The sequence below is a fragment of the Hemibagrus wyckioides genome, linkage group LG21 (genome assembly GCF_019097595.1).
Source record: "Hemibagrus wyckioides isolate EC202008001 linkage group LG21, SWU_Hwy_1.0, whole genome shotgun sequence".
In the NCBI taxonomy this organism is placed as follows: domain Eukaryota; kingdom Metazoa; phylum Chordata; class Actinopteri; order Siluriformes; family Bagridae; genus Hemibagrus; species Hemibagrus wyckioides.
Genome location: NC_080730.1, coordinates 348,475 through 369,795, shown reverse-complemented (window position 1 = coordinate 369,795; position 21,321 = coordinate 348,475). Strand labels below are relative to the sequence as shown.

Genomic DNA, 21,321 nt, shown 5'->3' with positions numbered 1-21,321 from the left:
TGTGATGCTTCTGTGATTGTTTCTGAGTGTGTGTGTGTGTGACAGGGTTTAGTTTACACCATGACAGACGTAGAGGAAGTGCACGTGTGGATGGTGAAACACTTTACAGAGCATCCGCTATTCTGCCGAGTGTCTGAGGAAGAGCTGGTACTGTTTACACACAAACATACACATACACATGTAAACACACATACACACGTACACACACATACAACACACACACACATACACATACACATATATACACACACAACACACGTACACACTCATACAACACACATACAACAGACACTCACACACACATACAACACACATGCATACACATGTACACACATACACATGTACACACACAACACATGTACACACACATACAACACACACAACAGACACTCACATACACATGTACACACACATACAACACACATACATACACATGTACACACACATACAACATACACACACACACACACACACAAGATTCAAGAATCTTTATTGTCATTTCGCCCACATGTATCTGATGCAGTACAGAGTGAAATGAAACAGCGTTTCTCCAGGACCTGGTGCTACAGAAACATACAACATAAAGATCAAACACAAGAACACCACAGAGCTAGGACAGGAGTTTGTCCAAGCCACAGAAAGTGCAGAGTGTGCAGCTAGGTGCAAACAGAGCAACGACAAGACAGTGCAGAAACAATAAATACAAAAAGACAACACAAAAAACACAGGACACTTAGCACCGAAAAAAGAAAAAGAATGTGCAGTGAAATGTAAATGAAATAAAATGATCTACAACATTTGAGAACTGTAGAAAAAAACACGTAACTAATAGTATATATGATTGTAACATATATATATATATATATATATATATATATATATATATATATATATATATATATATATATATATATGTATATATTTATATACAGTATATCACAGTATCTTTTCATGAGACAACACTGAAGAAATGCCCCTCTGCTCCAATGTACAGTAGTGAGTGTCCAGCCTGTATAACAGTGTAAATTTGCTGTCCCCTCAAAATAACTCAACACACAGACATTAATGTCTAAACCGTTGGGAACAAAAGTGACTCCACCCCTAAGTGGGAATGTCCAAATTGGGCCCAATTAGCCATTTCCCCTCCCCGGTGTCATGTGACTCGTTAGTGTTACAAGGTCTCAGGTGTGAATGGGGAGCAGGTGTGTTAAATTTGGTGTTATCGCTCTCACACTCTCTCATACTGGTCACTGGAAGTTCAACATGGCACCTCATGGCAAAGAACTCTCTGAGGATCTGAAAAAAAGATTTGTTGCTCTACATAAAGATGGCCTAGGCTATAAGAAGATTGCCAAGACCCTGAAACTGAGCTGCAGCACGGTGGGCAAGACCATACAGCGGTTTTACAGGACAGGTTCTACTCAGAACAGGCCTCACCATGGTCCACCAAAGAAGTTGAGTGTATGTGCTCAGTGTCGTATCCGGAGGTCGTCTTTGGGAAATAGACGTATGAGTGCTGCCAGCATTGCTGCAGAGGTTGAAGGAGTGGGGGGTCAGCCTGTCAGTGGGGTGGGGGGTCAGCCGGTCAGTGGGGTGGGGGGTCAGCCTGTCAGTGCTCAGACCATACGCCACACGCTGCATCAAATTGGTCTGTACACACATGCGCACATGTACACACACATACAACACACGAACACACACACATGTACACACACATACAACACACAAGCACACACATACACATGTACTCACACATACAACACACACGCACACATATATACACACACATATATACATACACATGTACACACATATACAACACACACACACGTACACATGTACACACACATACAATATACACACACGCACACATATACACACATACACATGTACACACACAACACATACACGTACACACACATACAATGCACACGTACACACACACAGAATGCATACACACACACGTACACACATACCACACACGCGCACACACACACATACACATGTACACACACACATACACACACATACACACATACAACACACGAACACATACACACACAACACACATGCATACACACACACGCATACACATGTACACACACACATACACACGAACACACACACACACACACAACACACATGCATACACACACACGCATACACACACATACACATGTACACACACATACAACACACGAACACACACACACACAACACACAAGCACACATACACATGTACTCACACATACAACACACACGCACACATATATATACACACACACACACACATATATACATACACATGTACACACGTACACACACACAGAATGCATACACACACACGTACACACATACCACACACGCGCACACACACACATACACATGTACACACACACATACACACACATACACACATACAACACACGAACACATACACACACAACACACATGCATACACACACACGCATACACATGTACACACACACATACACACGAACACACACACACACACACAACACACATGCATACACACACACGCATACACACACATACACATGTACACACACATACAACACACGAACACACACACACACAACACACAAGCACACATACACATGTACTCACACATACAACACACACGCACACATATATACACACACACACACACATATATACATACACATGTACACACCTATACAACACACACACACGTACACACATACACATGTACACGCACATACAATGCACACGTACACACACACAGAATGCATACACACACACACACATACCACACACGCGCGCACACACACACATACACATGTACACACACAACACACGAACACATAGACACACACAACACACATGCATACACACACACGTGACACGCATACACACACATACACATGTACACACACATACAACACAAATGCGCACATGTACACACACATACAACACATGAACACACACGCACACATACACATGTACTCACACATACAACACACACGCACACATATACACACACACACACATATATATACATACACATGTACACAGCTATACAACACACACACACGTACACACATGGGGGGTCAGCCTGTCAGTGGGGTGGGGGGTCAGCCGGTCAGTGGGGTGGGGGGTCAGCCTGTCAGTGCTCAGACCATACGCCACACGCTGCATCAAATTGGTCTGTACACACATGCGCACATGTACACACACATACAACACACGAACACACACACATGTACACACACATACAACACACAAGCACACACATACACATGTACTCACACATACAACACACACGCACACATATATACACACACATATATACATACACATGTACACATGTACACGCACATACAATATACACACACGCACACATATACACACATACACATGTACACACACAACACATACACGTACACACACATACAATGCACACGTACACACACACAGAATGCATACACACACACGTACACATACCACACACGCGCACACACACACATACACATGTACACACACACATACACACATACAACACACGAACACATACACACACAACACACATGCATACACACACACGCATACACATGTACACACACACATACACACGAACACACACACACACACAACACACATGCATACACACACACGCATACACACACATACACATGTACACACACATACAACACACGAACACACACACACACAACACACAAGCACACATACACATGTACTCACACATACAACACACACGCACACATATATACACACACACACACACATATATACATACACATGTACACACCTATACAACACACACACACGTACACACATACACATGTACACGCACATACAATGCACACGTACACACACACAGAATGCATACACACACACACACACCACACACGCGCGCACACACACACATACACATGTACACACACAACACACGAACACATAGACACACACAACACACATGCATACACACACACGTGACACGCATACACACACATACACATGTACACACACATACAACACAAATGCGCACATGTACACACACATACAACACATGAACACACACGCACACATACACATGTACTCACACATACAACACACACGCACACATATACACACACACACACATATATACATACACATGTACACAGCTATACAACACACACACACGTACACACATACACATGTACACGCACACATACACACACATGTACACACACAACACACGCACACACACACATACACATGTACACACACATACAACATACACACACGTACACACACACATACGCACACATACACATGTACACGCTTATTTATTCTAAGACAGAGAAGTTAAAGCGACATACATGTTAATTGTCAGATAAATAGATAAATAGAAGTAAGAAAGTAAGACAGAGTGAGACAGGTGGATGGAGAGAGAGAGAGTGAGACAGGTGGATGGAGAGAGAGAGAGTGAGACAGGTGGATGGAGAGAGAGAGAGTGAGACAGGTGGATGGAGAGAGAGAGAGTGAGACAGGTGGAGGGAGAGAGAGAGTGAGTCGATGGATGGAGAGAGTGAGATGGGTGGATGGAGAGAGTGAAACAGGTGGATGGAGAGTGCATGACGGGTGGATGGAGGGAGTGAGATGGGTGGATAGAAAAAGTAAGAGTGGGATGGGTGGATAGAGAGAGTGAGACGGATGGATGGAGAGAGTGAGACAGGTGAATGGAGAGAGTGAGACGGATGGATGGAGAGGGTGAGCGTGCGACAGGTGGATGGAGAGAGTGAGCCAATGGATGGAGAGAGTGAGCTGATGGAGAGAGTGAGAGTGCGATGGGTGGATGGAGAGCATGAGACAGGTGGATGGAGAGAGTGCGACGGGTGGATGGAGGGAATGAGACGTGGATGGAGAGTGAGACAGGTGGATGGAGAGAGTGAGACGGGTGGATAGAAAAAGTGAGAGCGCGATGGGTGGATGGAGAGAGTGAGAGATGGATGGAGAGTGTGAGACAGGTGGATGGAGAGAGTGCGACGGGTGGATGGAGGGAATGAGACGTGGATGGAGAGTGAGACAGGTGGGTGGAGGGAGTGAGACAGGTGGAGGGAGTGAGACAGGTGGAGGGAGAGACTGAGACAGGTGAATGGAGAGTGTGAGAATGAGATGGGTGGATGGAAAGAGTGAGAAAGGTGGATGGAGAGAGTGAGACAGGTGAATAGAGAGAGTGAGACGGATGGATGGAGAGAGTGAGACAGGTGAATGGAGAGAGTGAGACGGATGGATGGAGGGAATGAGACGTGGATGGAGATTGAGACAGGTGAATGGAGAGAGTGAGACAGGTGAATAGAGGGAGTGAGATGGATGGATGGAGAGAGTGAGATGATGGATGGAGAGAGTGAGATGATGGATGGAGAGAGTGAGAGTGTGACGGGTGGATGGAGGGAGTGAGACAGGTGAATGGAGAGAGTGAGACAGGTGAATGGAGAGTGTGAGAATGAGATGGGTGGATGGAGAGAGTGTGACGGGTGGATGGAGAGAGTGAGAATGAGATGGGTGGATGGAGAGAGTGAGAATGAGATGGGTGGATGGAGAGAGTGAGAATGAGATGGGTGGATGGAGAGAGTGAGACGGGTGGATGGAGAGAGTGAGACAGGTGGATGGAGAGAGTGAGACAGGTGAATAGAGGGAGTGAGATGGATGGATGGAGAGAGTGAGAGTGCAATGGGTAGATGGAGGGAGTGAGACAGGTGGATGGAGGGAGTGAGACAGGTGGATGGAGAGAGTGAGACAGGTGAATGGAGAGTGTGAGAATGAGATGGGTGGATGGAGAGAGTGAGAATGAGATGGGTGGATGGAGAGAGTGTGACGGGTGGATGGAGAGAGTGAGAAAGGTGGATGGAGAGAGTGAGAATGAGATGGGTGGATGGAGAGAGTGAGAATGAGATGGGTGGATGGAGAGAGTGAGAAAGGTGGAAGGAGAGAGTGAGAATGAGATGGGTGGATGGAGAGAGTGAGATGGGTGGATGGAGAGAGTGAGATGGGTGGATGGAGAGAGTGAGAGTGAGACAGGTGGATGGAGAGAGTGAGAGTGAGACACGTGGATGGAGAGAGTGAGACACGTGGATGGAGAGAGTGAGACAGGTGAATGGAGAGTGTGAGAATGAGATGGGTGGATGGAGAGAGTGTGACGGGTGGATGGAGAGAGTGAGAAAGGTAGATGGAGAGAGTGAGAATGAGATGGGTGGATGGATGGAGAGAGTGAGACGGGTGGATGGAGAGAGTGAGAGTGAGACTGGTGGATGGAGAGAGTGAGACAGGTGAATGGAGAGTGTGAGAATGAGATGGGTGGATGGAGGGAGTGAGAAAGGTGGATGGAGAGAGTGAGAATGAGATGGGTGGATGGAGAGAGTGAGAAAGGTGGATGGAGAGAGTGAGAATGAGATGGGTGGATGGATGGAGAGAGTGAGACGGGTGGATGGAGAGAGTGAGAGTGAGACAGGTGGATGGAGAGAGTGAGAGTGAGACAGGTGGATGGAGAGAGTGAGACAGGTGAATAGAGGGAGTGAGAGTGAGATGGATGGATGGAGAGAGTGAGAGTGCGACGGGTGGATGGAGGGAGGGAGACAGGTGGATGGAGAGAGTGAGACAGGTGAATGGAGAGTGTGAGAATGAGATGGGTGGATGGAGAGAGTGAGAATGAGATGGGTGGATGGAGGGAGTGAGACAGGTGGATGGAGGGAGTGAGACAGGTGGATGGAGGGAGTGAGACAGGTGGATGGAGGAGCAGGTGGGCAGACAATCAGATAAGTAGACAGCTTTGGTAGTTTTGATATTTTGGCAGCACTTTAACATGACCTTTGACCTTTTGTTTCTGCAGAAGGATGATGTCATTGTGGGTCGTTTGGGAACTTGTACAGAAGAAGGGAAGAAGGTGCAGAGAAACGGAGGGAAGAACTTCCTCGCTGTTTTCCGCAGAGTCGAAGATCTGAGCTGAGATGCTTTCCTCTGAAACCCACACTGACCACATGACCCCTAAAACCCCAGAGTGACCACATGACCCCCAAAACCCCACACTGACCACATGACCTCCAAAACCCCACACTGACCACATGACCTCCAAAACCCCACACTGACCACATGACCCCTAAAACCCCACACTGACCACATGACCCCTAAAACCCCACACTGACCACATGACCCCCAAAACCCCACACTGACCACATGACCTCCAAAACCCCACACTGACCACATGACCCCCAAAACCCCAGTGACCACATGACCCCCAAAACCCCAGTGACCACATGACCTCCAAAACCCCACACTGACCACATGACCCCCAAAACCCCACACTGACCACATGACCCCTAAAACCCCAGTGACCACATGACCCCCAAAACCCCAGAGTGACCACATGACCCCCAAAACCCCAGAGTGACCACATGACCCCCAAAACCCCAGTGACCACATGACCCCCAAAACCCCACACTGACCACATGACCTCCAAAACCCCACACTGACCACATGACCTCCAAAACCCCACACTGACCACATGACCCCCAAAACCCCACACTGACCACATGACCCCCAAAACCCCAGAGTGACCACATGACCCCCAAAACCCCAGAGTGACCACATGACCCCCAAAACCCCACACTGACCACATGACCCCCAAAACCCCACACTGACCACATGACCCCCAAAACCCCACACTGACCACATGACCCCCAAAACCCCAGAGTGACCACATGACCCCCAAAACCCCACACTGACCACATGACCCCCAAAACCCCACACTGACCACATGACCCCCAAAACCCCACACTGACCACATGACCCCCAAAACCCCACACTGACCACATGACCTCCTAAGCTACAAACATGCCAGTTAGCTGTGGTTGTGTTGAGAAGATCTGAGGAGATGATCTGTGATGTTTCCTCTTCTCCAGAACCAGAACCAGAACCGGTCTCACTTCACACTCTGATTAGTTTTTTCTGGATATTCAATTTAATTTAGCTTCAGTTTTCATTCACAATCATTTATGTTTTAATAATAATAATTTAAAAAAAAGCTCTTTTTCACATTGTCTATTTTCTAAATATTTATTATCAACTTATTTTATATTGTAAACTGAAAACCGGATCAGAACTCAGACTGACCCACTGACTCTCTTCCCTTCACTCCTCTGCTGTTTTTCTTTTTTCTGAATTAGCAGTTCCCCCCTCTTACTGTCTCTCTCTCTCACCTGCCACCCCACCCCCCCCCCTTCTGAAGCCTGTCCAGTCTCCTGTGTCCATTTCTCTGACCTTTTCCTCTTTCACACACAAACCTGAGCAGATTTTCTGAAGTCTATCTGTCTGTTCTGTGAAATCTGCTTTAATAAAGAGACTGATGTGATCTGTAACCTCTCAACTTTAACATTTATAATCTACAGAAGAAAGTCCAAATGATTTAAAGTTAAGATTAAATTTAGACATCTTTAGTGTGTGTGTGTGTGTGTGTGTGTGTGTGTGTTCATCATCCTCATCACTGATCTTATTACAGTGAGTTGTGTTCTCTCCTGCAGCAGACTTTATCTCTCTCCACACCTTCAGTCTTTTATTTTTATTTTGTTTTCTGCCCTGAACCTGAGCGAGTGAATTCACACAGCACTTTAAATAAAGACATTTCTCTGGAATTCCGTGTAGAATTCCGTGTAGAACTCCTCCCGAGCTCGGAGATGTTTATTCACAAGTTCTGCAAATCTAATCAAGAGCTGGATAAAAATCCTCACAGGTTCTTTTGTGAGGTACAGAAGCTGGAACTAACCATGTCATTCTGCTCATCTCTAACATAAAGCTAGCAGATAAAATGATCTAAAGCATATTCCACTTAGCATCCAGCGTATTAGCTAGCATGACTCCAATGCTAACTGATTGGCCATGGTGTTAATGTTTTACTTCATGTGGCCTTTGTTACTTCACTGAATCACATCACTATATACATTAACACTACTATCTTTACATTCAAACTGTGTGTGTGTGCGAGAGAGAAAGAGAGAGATTTAAGTGACTTCTGTTACCTGACTGTCAGTATTTGTCCTGGGTTTATTTCTGGATTTGACCTTTGACCTCTGTATAATGTGCTGACCTTTCACCCAGTTGCTGAAATAAAGTTGTGTGGAAGCAGTTTCAGATAAAGTACTGACCGATTCTCTAAACTCAGAGAGTTGTGTGTAGAGTAACCAGAACTCGGAGTAAAGGTGGTCAGTCACGCTGCTCCTTCAGATTAGAGGTGTGATGTAAACTGTGGTGTGTTTTAACTTTAATACAGCGGAACAGAAAGTAAGCTGCAGTTGATTATTTGTCTATAACAACAGGTCCCCAAGCGTCTGATTTCTCTTCATACCAACTGTTTATTGAAAGAGCATTACATCATATATTTAATTAGACTTAATGTTGTAGGAACAAACAGAACAGCTCCATGAAGACATGCTGTGGAGGTGAAGGTTGGAGTGAAAAACTGGAGTGTCCTGCACAGAGCCCTGACTCTGACCCCCAGACCTCCTCACTCTCACAACATCAGAGTCTGATCTCAGTAATGCTCCTGTAGCTAAATGATCACTAATCCCCACAGACACACTCCAACATCTAGTGGAGAACCTTCCAGAAGAGTGGAGCTGATTAGAACAGCAGAGAGAGAGAGGAATAAATCAGGAACTGGCCATTCAGTACACACATGTTTGGTGAGATGGTCAGACCTTTATTCAGTCCCTCCCACACACCTTTGTGATGTACACAGTATAAATAAAGAGTATAAAGAGTGGGATTATAAATCATTATAAACACTGAGAGTGGGATTATAAATCATTATAAACACTGAGAGTGGGATTATAAATCATTATAAACACAGAGTGGGATTATAAATCATTATAAACACTGAGAGTGGGATTATAAATCATTATAAACACTGAGAGTGGGATTATAAATCATTATAAACACAGAGTGGGATTATAAATCATTATAAACACTGAGAGTGGGATTATAATCATTATAAACACTAAGTGGGATTATAATCATTATAAACACAGAGTGGGATTATAAATCATTATAAACACAGAGAGTGAGATTATAATCATTATAAACACTAAGTGGGATTATAATCATTATAAACACAGAGAGTGGGATTATAAATCATTATAAACACAGAGAGTGGGATTATAAATCATTATAAACACAGAGAGTGAGATTATAATCATTATAAACACTAAGTGGGATTATAATCATTATAAACACAGAGTGGGATTATAATCATTATAAACACAGAGAGTGAGATTATAATCATTATAAACACTAAGTGGGATTATAATCATTATAAACACAGAGAGTGGGATTATAAATCATTATAAACACAGAGAGTGAGATTATAATCATTATAAACACTAAGTGGGATTATAATCATTATAAACACAGAGAGTGGGATTATAAATCATTATAAACACAGAGAGTGAGATTATAATCATTATAAACACTAAGTGGGATTATAATCGTTATAAACACAGAGAGTGGGATTATAAATCATTATAAACACTGAGAGTGAGATTATAATCATTATAAACACTAAGTGGGATTATAATCATTATAAACACAGAGAGTGGGATTATAAATCATTATAAACACAGAGAGTGAGATTATAATCATTATAAACACTAAGTGGGATTATAATCATTATAAACACAGAGAGTGGGATTATAAATCATTATAAACACTGAGAGTGGGATTATAAATCATTATAAACACAGAGTGGGATTATAAATCATTATAAACACAGAGTGGGATTATAAATCATTATAAACACTGAGGGTGGGATTATAAATCATTATAAACACAGAGTGGGATTATAAATCATTATAAACACAGAGTGGGATTATAAATCATTATAAACACTGAGGGTGGGATTATAATCATTATAAACACTAAGTGGGATTATAATCATTATAAACACAGAGAGTGGGATTATAAATCATTATAAACACAGAGAGTGAGATTATAATCATTATAAACACTAAGTGGGATTATAATCATTATAAACACAGAGAGTGGGATTATAAATCATTATAAACACAGAGAGTGAGATTATAATCATTATAAACACTAAGTGGGATTATAATCGTTATAAACACAGAGAGTGGGATTATAAATCATTATAAACACTGAGAGTGAGATTATAATCATTATAAACACTAAGTGGGATTATAATCATTATAAACACAGAGAGTGGGATTATAAATCATTATAAACACAGAGAGTGAGATTATAATCATTATAAACACTAAGTGGGATTATAATCATTATAAACACAGAGAGTGGGATTATAAATCATTATAAACACTGAGAGTGGGATTATAAATCATTATAAACACAGAGTGGGATTATAAATCATTATAAACACAGAGTGGGATTATAAATCATTATAAACACTGAGGGTGGGATTATAATCATTATAAACACTAAGTGGGATTATAAATCATTATAAACACAGAGAGTGGGATTATAAATCATTATAAACACAGAGTGGGATTATAAATCATTATAAACACAGAGAGTGGGATTATAAATCATTATAAACACTGAGAGTGGGATTATAAATCATTATAAACACAGAGAGTGGGATTATAAATCATTATAAACACTAAGTGGGATTATAAATCATTATAAACACTGAGGGTGGGATTATAAATCATTATAAACACAGAGTCGGATTATAAATCATTATAAACACTGAGAGTGGGATTATAAATCATTATAAACACAGAGAGTGGGATTATAAATCATTATAAACACTGAGAGTGGGATTATAAATCATTATAAACACAGAGTGGGATTATAAATCATTATAAACACTGAGGGTGGGATTATAAATCATTATAAACACTGAGAGTGGGATTATAATCATTATAAACACTAAGTGGGATTATAATCATTATAAACACTAAGTGAGATTATAATCATTATAAACACAGAGTGGGATTATAAATCATTATAAACACAGGGTGGGATTATAAATCATTATAAATACAGAGAGTGAGATTATAATCATTATAAACACTAAGTGGGGTTATAATCATTATAAACACAGAGAGTGGGATTATAAATCATTATAAACACAGAGAGTGAGATTATAATCATTATAAACACTAAGTGGGATTATAAATCATTATAAACACTGAGAGTGGGATTATAAATCATTATAAACACAGAGAGTGAGATTATAATCATTATAAACACTAAGTGGGATTATAAATCATTATAAACACTGAGAGTGGGATTATAAATCATTATAAACACAGAGAGTGGGATTATAAATCATTATAAACACAGAGAGTGGGATTATAAATCATTATAAACACAGAGAGTGAGATTATAATCATTATAAACACTAAGTGGGATTATAATCATTATAAACACAGAGAGTGGGATTATAAATCATTATAAACACAGAGAGTGAGATTATAATCATTATAAACACTAAGTGGGATTATAATCATTATAAACACAGAGAGTGGGATTATAAATCATTATAAACACAGAGAGTGAGATTATAATCATTATAAACACTAAGTGGGATTATAATCGTTATAAACACAGAGAGTGGGATTATAAATCATTATAAACACTGAGAGTGAGATTATAATCATTATAAACACTAAGTGGGATTATAATCATTATAAACACAGAGAGTGGGATTATAAATCATTATAAACACAGAGAGTGAGATTATAATCATTATAAACACTAAGTGGGATTATAATCATTATAAACACAGAGAGTGGGATTATAAATCATTATAAACACTGAGAGTGGGATTATAAATCATTATAAACACAGAGTGGGATTATAAATCATTATAAACACAGAGTGGGATTATAAATCATTATAAACACTGAGAGTGGGATTATAAATCATTATAAACACAGAGTGGGATTATAAATCATTATAAACACTGAGGGTGGGATTATAATCATTATAAACACTAAGTGGGATTATAAATCATTATAAACACAGAGAGTGGGATTATAAATCATTATAAACACAGAGTGGGATTATAAATCATTATAAACACAGAGAGTGAGATTATAATCATTATAAACACAGAGAGTGGGATTATAAATCATTATAAACACTGAGAGTGGGATTATAAATCATTATAAACACAGAGAGTGGGATTATAAATCATTATAAACACTGAGAGTGGGATTATAAATCATTATAAACACAGAGAGTGGGATTATAAATCATTATAAACACTAAGTGGGATTATAAATCATTATAAACACTGAGGGTGGGATTATAAATCATTATAAACACAGAGTCGGATTATAAATCATTATAAACACTGAGAGTGGGATTATAAATCATTATAAACACAGAGTCGGATTATAAATCATTATAAACACAGAGAGTGGGATTATAAATCATTATAAACACAGAGAGTGGGATTATAAATCATTATAAACACTGAGAGTGGGATTATAAATCATTATAAACACAGAGTGGGATTATAAGTCATTATAAACACTGAGGGTGGGATTATAAATCATTATAAACACTGAGAGTGGGATTATAATCATTATAAACACTAAGTGGGATTATAATCATTATAAACACTAAGTGAGATTATAATCATTATAAACACAGAGTGGGATTATAAATCATTATAAACACAGAGTGGGATTATAAATCATTATAAACACAGAGTGGGATTATAAATCATTATAAATACAGAGAGTGAGATTATAATCATTATAAACACTAAGTGGGATTATAATCATTATAAACACAGAGAGTGGGATTATAAATCATTATAAACACAGAGAGTGGGATTATAAATCATTATAAACACTGAGGGTGGGATTATAAATCATTATAAACACTGAGAGTGGGATTATAAATCATTATAAACACAGAGTGGGATTATAAATCATTATAAACACTGAGGGTAGGATTATAAATCATTATAAACACTGAGAGTGGGATTATAAATCATTATAAACACTAAGTGGGATTATAATCATTATAAACACAGAGAGTGGGATTATAAATCATTATAAACACAGAGAGTGGGATTATAAATCATTATAAACACTGAGGGTGGGATTATAAATCATTATAAACACTAAGTGGGATTATAATCATTATAAACACAGAGAGTGGGATTATAAATCATTATAAACACAGAGAGTGGGATTATAAATCATTATAAACACTGAGGGTGGGATTATAAATCATTATAAACACTAAGTGGGATTATAATCATTATAAACACAGAGAGTGGGATTATAAATCATTATAAACACAGAGAGTGGGATTATAAATCATTATAAACACTGAGGGTGGGATTATAAATCATTATAAACACTGAGAGTGGGATTATAAATCATTATAAACACAGAGTGGGATTATAAATCATTATAAACACTGAGGGTAGGATTATAAATCATTATAAACACTGAGAGTGGGATTATAAATCATTATAAACACTGAGGGTAGGATTATAAATCATTATAAACACTGAGGGTAGGATTATAAATCATTATAAACACTGAGAGTGGGATTATAATCATTATAAACACTGAGGGTGGGATTATAATCATTATAAACACTAAGTGGGATTATAAATCATTATAAACACAGAGAGTGGGATTATAAATCATTATAAACACTGAGGGTGGGATTATAAATCATTATAAACACTGAGAGTGGGATTATAAATCATTATAAACACAGAGTGGGATTATAAATCATTATAAACACTGAGGGTAGGATTATAAATCATTATATACACTAAGAGTGGGATTATAATCATTATAAACACTAAGAGTGGGATTATAAATCATTATAAACACAGAGTGGGATTATAAATCATTATAAACACTGAGAGTGGGATTATAAATCATTATCAACACTGAGAGTGGGATTATAAATCATTATAAACACAGAGAGTGAGATTATAATCATTATAAACACTAAGTGGGATTATAATCATTATAAACACAGAGAGTGGGATTATAAATCATTATAAACACAGAGTCGGATTATAAATCATTATTAACACAGAGTGGGATTATAAATCATTATAAACACTGAGGGTGGGATTATAAATCATTATAAACACTGAGAGTGGGATTATAAATCATTATAAATACAGAGTGGGATTATAAATCATTATAAACACAGAGAGTGGGATTACAATCATTATAAACACAGAGAGTGTGATTATAAATCATTATAAACACTGAGAGTGGGATTATAAATCATTATAAACACTGAGAGTGGGATTATAAATCATTATAAACACAGAGTGGGATTATAAATCATTACTCTTCTAGATCTAGTATGTGGTTCTGAGATTATGAACAGTGTTAGTATAAGGTGGTAATGAGGGGATATTTAAATATGCTAATGAGGTCATGTGATGATGGCTGGAGTGTACGTGCTGAAAGATCATGCCACGTCCCTCCATCACTCCACGTTCTGCTTTCTGCACTTCCGTGAAATCTAAAGGAGGTTGAAAAGTCCGGCTGGGACGCGGTCAGTTCTCGGTACTGATTATATTTCTACACTGAACACACACACAGTGTTGGCCGAGCGCCAGCTTTATCACAGAGCATCAGAAAGATTACACAGCATTACAAGTGTGTAATGTGACTGCAGATCGCTACGTCTGTTTGTTTAGTGTGTGTGTGTGTGTGTGTGTGTGTGTGTGTGTGTGTGTGTGTGTGTGTGTGTGTGTGTGTGTGGACGTGTGTGTGTGTGTGTGTGTGTGGACGTGTGTGTGTGTGTGTGTGGACGTGTAAGGAGATGTGTAATGATGTAATGACACTGCTTTCTTCTAATCAGCGTTTTCAGACGACTCTTTAACCTGAACACACACAGTGGAGTCTGCACTTTACAAAGATATCCAGCTTTAACACTTCTCACAGCTGATAAAGTTCATCTACACACACACACACACACACAGCATATTGATTTATAGATTCATTTTATGCAAAATCCAAAAATCCAGGTCAGTGTGTGTGTGTGTGCTGCACAGTGTGCTGATATTTAATAATAATAATATTTAACACATTAAACACTGTAAGATTTAATAGATTTTTGTTGTTTATTTTACTTTAAAGGTTAAAACTACAGTACAAACCTGAAATATCAACATTAAGAGTGTTAATTCAGCAGTGCAGATATTCAGTAGTGCAGGTGTTCAGTAGTGCAGATGTTCAGTAGTGCAGGTGTTCAGTAGTGCAGATGTTCAGTAGTACAGGTGTTCAGTAGTGTAGATGTTCAGTAGTGCAGGTGTTCAGCAGTGCAGATGTTCAGTAGTGCAGGTGTTCAGTAGTGCATGTGTTCAGCAGTGCAGATGTTCAGTAGTGCAAGTGTTCAGTAGTGCAGATGTTCAGTAGTGCAGGTGTTCAGTAGTGCAGATGTTCAGTAGTGCAGGTGTTCAGTAGTGCAGCTGTTCAGTAGTGCAGGTGTTCAGTAGTGCAGATGTTCAGTAGTGCAGGTGTTCAGTAGTGCAGATGTTCAGTAGTGCAGGTGTTCAGTAGTGCAGGTGTTCAGCAGTGCAGGTGTTCATTAGTGCAGATGTTCAGTAGTGCAGATGTTCAGTAGTGCAGGTGTTCAGCAGTGCAGGTGTTCATTAGTGCAGATGTTCAGTAGTGCAGGTGTTCAGTAGTGCATGTGTTCAGTAGTGCATGTGTTCATTAGTGCAGCTGTTCAGTAGTGCTTGTGTTCAGTAGTGCAGATGTTCAGTAGTGCAGCTGTTCAGCAGTGCAGGTGTTCAGTAGTGCAGCTGTTCAGTAGTGCATGTGTTCAGTAGTGCAGATGTTTAGTAGTGCAGATGTTCAGCAGTGCAGATGTTAATTCATGTTTCTGTGTCATTTCTATGTATTTGTATATTTGTGTGTTCTCTGTAACAGCGTGCTCAGAATTCAGGGGTTTGCTGAAGTCCTACATTCTGATTGGCCACACCTCCAGGCCAACTCCACCCACTTTCTGTGAGTAATGAGTGAGCAGTGTATGTGTGTGTGTGTGTGTGTGTGTGTGTGTATTATAAATACAGAGCCAGAGTGCGTGGAGGATACATTCATTCCAGCAGAGACAGAGTGTGTGTGTGTGTGTGAAGTGTGAGTACAGAGTGTGAAAATGCTGCAGCAGGTGATGCGAGTGTCATGGAGGGGCGTGTCCCCATTGATTAAGTGGCCAGAGCCTGTGGCAGAGGTGAGGACTCTGGATCAGATGCCCGGACCATCAGCTGTCAGATTTGTCTGGGATCTTCTGGCAAACCGAGGACTGTCCAGACTGCACGAACTGCAGGTGAACACACACACACACACACACACACACACACACACACACTGGAGCACACCTGAACATGAATTGTCATGTTTTGAAATCAGTGTTGTGTATTACTGAGTGAAGTGTGCACTACAGTGGGTGTGTGTTTATTCACAGCTGGATGGTCGGCGGCGGTTCGGGTCAATGTGGAAGGCGAGTTTCGGTCCAGTTCTGACAGTACACGTCGCAGAACCGGAGCTCATAGAGCAAGTGCTCAGACAGGAAGGACACACACCCATGAGGTCAGACATTTCCTCCTGGAAGGACTACAGGAAGCACAGAGGACACGGATATGGCCTACTGACCTCGTATGTATATGTACACACACACACACACACACACGTTATCTATACATGTTATATATAGATATAAATGCTATTATTGGTGGCTCATGGTGCTGTGTTGTGGGCATGGTCAGTGAGGGGGAGGAGTGGCAGAAAGTTCGCAGTCTTCTCTCCAAACACATGCTGCGTCCCAAATCAGTGGAGGCGTACGACAGCACCCTGAACACTGTAGTGACCGATCTGATCACCAAACTCCAACTACACACACAACAAGATCGTCACGGAGTCGTCAGTGACATCGCAGCAGAGTTCTACCGCTTTGGCCTGGAAGGTACACATACACACACACACACACACACACACACTGCTGAGATTTAACTGAGATTAAATTAAGATCACATTGACAAATGCCATACATAAAATGTAAAATGTACACCTCTCTCTCTCTCTCTCTCTCTCTCTCTCTCTCTCAGGTATCTCCTCGGTACTATTCGAGTCCAGGATTGGTTGTTTAGATGCGGTTGTTCCCGTGGAAACAGAGCGTTTTATCCAGTCCATTAACACGATGTTCGTGATGACGCTGCTCACCATGGCGATGCCGGCGTGGCTCCATCGTCTTTTCCCCAAACCGTGGCGAACCTTCTGTCAGTGCTGGGATTACATGTTCCAGTTCGGTGAGTGTAGAGGTGAAAAGTTTGAGAGATGACCATCAGTGTGATTTAACGTGTCCAGCATTGAGCTGACCATCACATCGACGCGACTGTATTTACTCTTCCACAGCCAAGGGTCATATCGATCAGCGCCTTAAAGAGGAAGAGGAGAAGCTGGTGCGTGGAGAGGAAGTGGAGGGGCGATATCTGACGTACTTCCTGTCTCGAGCTGGAATGCCGATGAAGTCGGTGTACAGTAACGTGACAGAGTTGCTGCTTGCAGGAGTCGATACGGTGATGATTTACTCCAGTTAACTCTTACTGCAGTTCCATTAACACTTTCACACATGGTCACTTCGTCTGTTCCTCCATCTGATTGCTGTTCTGTCTCTCAGATCTCCAGCACACTGTCCTGGTCACTCTATGAACTTTCCCGCCATCCTGAGATCCAGAGATCACTGAGGTCAGAGATCATGGAGGTTCTGGGAGACAGAAGAATCCCGACTGCAGCAGATGTAGCGTCCATGCCTCTGCTGAAGGCCGTCATTAAAGAAATCACCAGGTTCATATTTCTCTTCTACTTGTAGCATATCAAAGCTGTATATTCTCCTTATCATTCATCACTTCTGGGACCAGTACAGTATGTTCTGATTGGCTGACAGCAGTACAGTGTGTTCTGATTGGCTGACAGCAGTACAGTGTGTTCTGATTGGCTGACCGCAGTACAGTGTGTTCTGATTGGCTGACCGCAGTACAGTGTGTTCTGATTGGCTGACAGCAGTACAGTGTGTTCTGATTGGCTGACCGCAGTACAGTGTGTTCTTATTGGCTGACAGCAGTACAGTGTGTTCTGATTGGCTGACCGCAGTACAGTGTGTTCTGATTGGCTGACCGCAGTACAGTGTGTTCTGATTGGCTGACAGCAGTACAGTGTGTTCTGATTGGCTGACAGCAGTACAGTGTGTTCTTATTGGCTGACAGCAGTACAGTGTGTTCTTATTGGCTGAACGTAAACATCATGTTTCTAATAATCAGTGTTTTATTGTATATAAACAGGCTGTATCCCGTTATTCCTGCGAACGCTCGAGTCATCACAGATCGGAATATTACAGTCGGAGGCTACATCATTCCCAAGAAGGTATGAGTGTGTTCATTATTGTACAGAATAAGCTCCATGTATGTTAATAAATAATCAGAGCTCTGATGTAATGTACCTGTAGCTGTCCCCAGACACCTGCACCATGTCCTAAATGTCTTCATGCCCCCTGTTCCCTACACCTGAACATGAAGTGCACTATGTAGTACATTAATGTAGGAAAGAGAATGTAAACGATCTGTATAATAAATAATGTATAATATATGTCTGACCCCTCCCTACACTGCAACCCCACCCCCCTCTGTTTGCAGACGCTCATCACTCTGTGTCATTACGCCACATCACGTGATCCGGCTCAGTTTTCCAACCCAAACTCGTTTTTCCCGCAGCGGTGGCTGAGTCGTGATGAAGGGAATCACCCGTATTCCTCTCTTCCCTTCGGAGTTGGCAAGCGCAGCTGCATCGGCCGCAGAATCGCAGAACTCGAGCTGTACCTGGCCCTCAGTCGGGTAGGAGAGCTTCACTCTCCAGAAATGTTCATTTCATTCATTCAGCAGGAATCAAACTACTAAACTGATCAATAATGTTTAAAATGCATTTATTTCTGAAACTCTGTTACAGATTTTACTGCATTTTGACGTAAAGCCGGATCCGAGCGGTCGCGTGGTCCGACCCATGACCCGAACTCTCCTGGTTCCAGACAGAGAAATTAATCTGCAGTTCATCAAGCGCTGAGCCTCTGACCACAATGTGTGTGTGTGTGTGTGTGTGTTCACATGGTGCTCATCATCTTGTCTTCTGGATATGAAACAGAACAGAAGCTGAAGTTTCCACTCAGGGACAGATGAATAACTCCTTTGTCTGACTTTAATGTGATGGTCAATCAGTATAAATATGTGCTTGTGGAGGGTTTTCCAGTGGATACACCCTCTAATGGACATGCCATCCTACCCCGCCACACCCCCACATCCCCACGGACATGCCCCTCAGTTGCCCTCTGAGTTCCTAGGAGTTCCGTGGAGCATGATAGATAACTAGAGAGTTAGAGATGATTTGTGTCTAAATGAAATGTGATTGAAGTCAGACAGTGAAATCAGACCGTGGCCATCATGTAGCATGTAGGTACTGGTGCTTAAAATCAACACTTTCGCATCAGTCACATCTGTTACTCTTACTGTAGTGTTTATTTAGTGTTACTGTTAATATAGTGTTACTGTTACGTGTCTGTTTATGTTATTGTAGTGTTACTGTTACTTGTTTGTTAGCATTACTCTGTTGTTACTGTAGTATAATTGTTACTGTTACCCTTACACTAGGCTTTTTACACTTTTTAATGCTTTTTAATAAATTGTTCATTTAAAAGAGAATTACTAATGAAATATTTATTTTTGTTTTTTTTATTTTATTAAATTTTAATCTTAAAGAAGAGAGAGAGGCAAAGAGAGAGAGAGAGAGAGAGAGAGAGAGACAGAGAAAAACAGACAGACAGAGAGAGAGAGACAGAATGGTATGACCAAAATTTATCGTGTCACTAATTACACATACCTCGGGCTGAAATTCAGCACAAATGGGAATCTCAACCTGGCTGTGAATGAACTGAAGGAGAAAGCTAGAATCCACGCCTACCACAAAAAGAGGGAGGAGTCCACCAATCAGTGACGCGCCCATGAACTCTCTCTCACACACACACACACACACACACATTTACACACACAAACACACTTGCACACACATTTACACACACACACATTTACACACACACACACACATTTACACACACACATTTACACACACACACATTTACACACACACATTTACACACACACACATTTACACACACACACACACACACACACACACATTTACACACACAAACACACTTGCACACACACATTTACACACACATTTACACACACACACATTT

General features: G+C 40.9%; 2 protein-coding genes across 2 annotated transcripts in view; both read left to right on the top strand.

Annotated features, from left to right (window-relative positions):
• mettl1 (methyltransferase 1, tRNA methylguanosine) overlaps positions 1-8,402 on the top strand; it is a 32,668-nt gene extending 24,266 nt beyond the window's left edge. The window contains exons 5-6 of the mRNA XM_058373785.1: positions 46-147; positions 6,878-8,402. Coding sequence (XP_058229768.1) covers positions 46-147; positions 6,878-6,994 — 219 coding nt within the window. The 3' untranslated portion in view covers positions 6,995-8,402. The remainder of the gene's footprint in view (positions 1-45; positions 148-6,877) is intronic.
• Positions 8,403-17,103: 8,701 nt separating this feature from the next.
• On the top strand, positions 17,104-20,764 carry LOC131342282 (25-hydroxyvitamin D-1 alpha hydroxylase, mitochondrial). Its single transcript, XM_058373003.1, has 9 exons — positions 17,104-17,346; positions 17,485-17,675; positions 17,786-17,982; positions 18,125-18,325; positions 18,432-18,595; positions 18,697-18,863; positions 19,358-19,439; positions 19,709-19,906; positions 20,019-20,764. Exons 1-9 carry the CDS (start codon positions 17,176-17,178, stop codon positions 20,130-20,132), a joined length of 1,485 nt encoding a protein of 494 aa, XP_058228986.1. The 5' UTR covers positions 17,104-17,175; the 3' UTR covers positions 20,133-20,764.
• Positions 20,765-21,321: the final 557 nt, after the last annotated feature.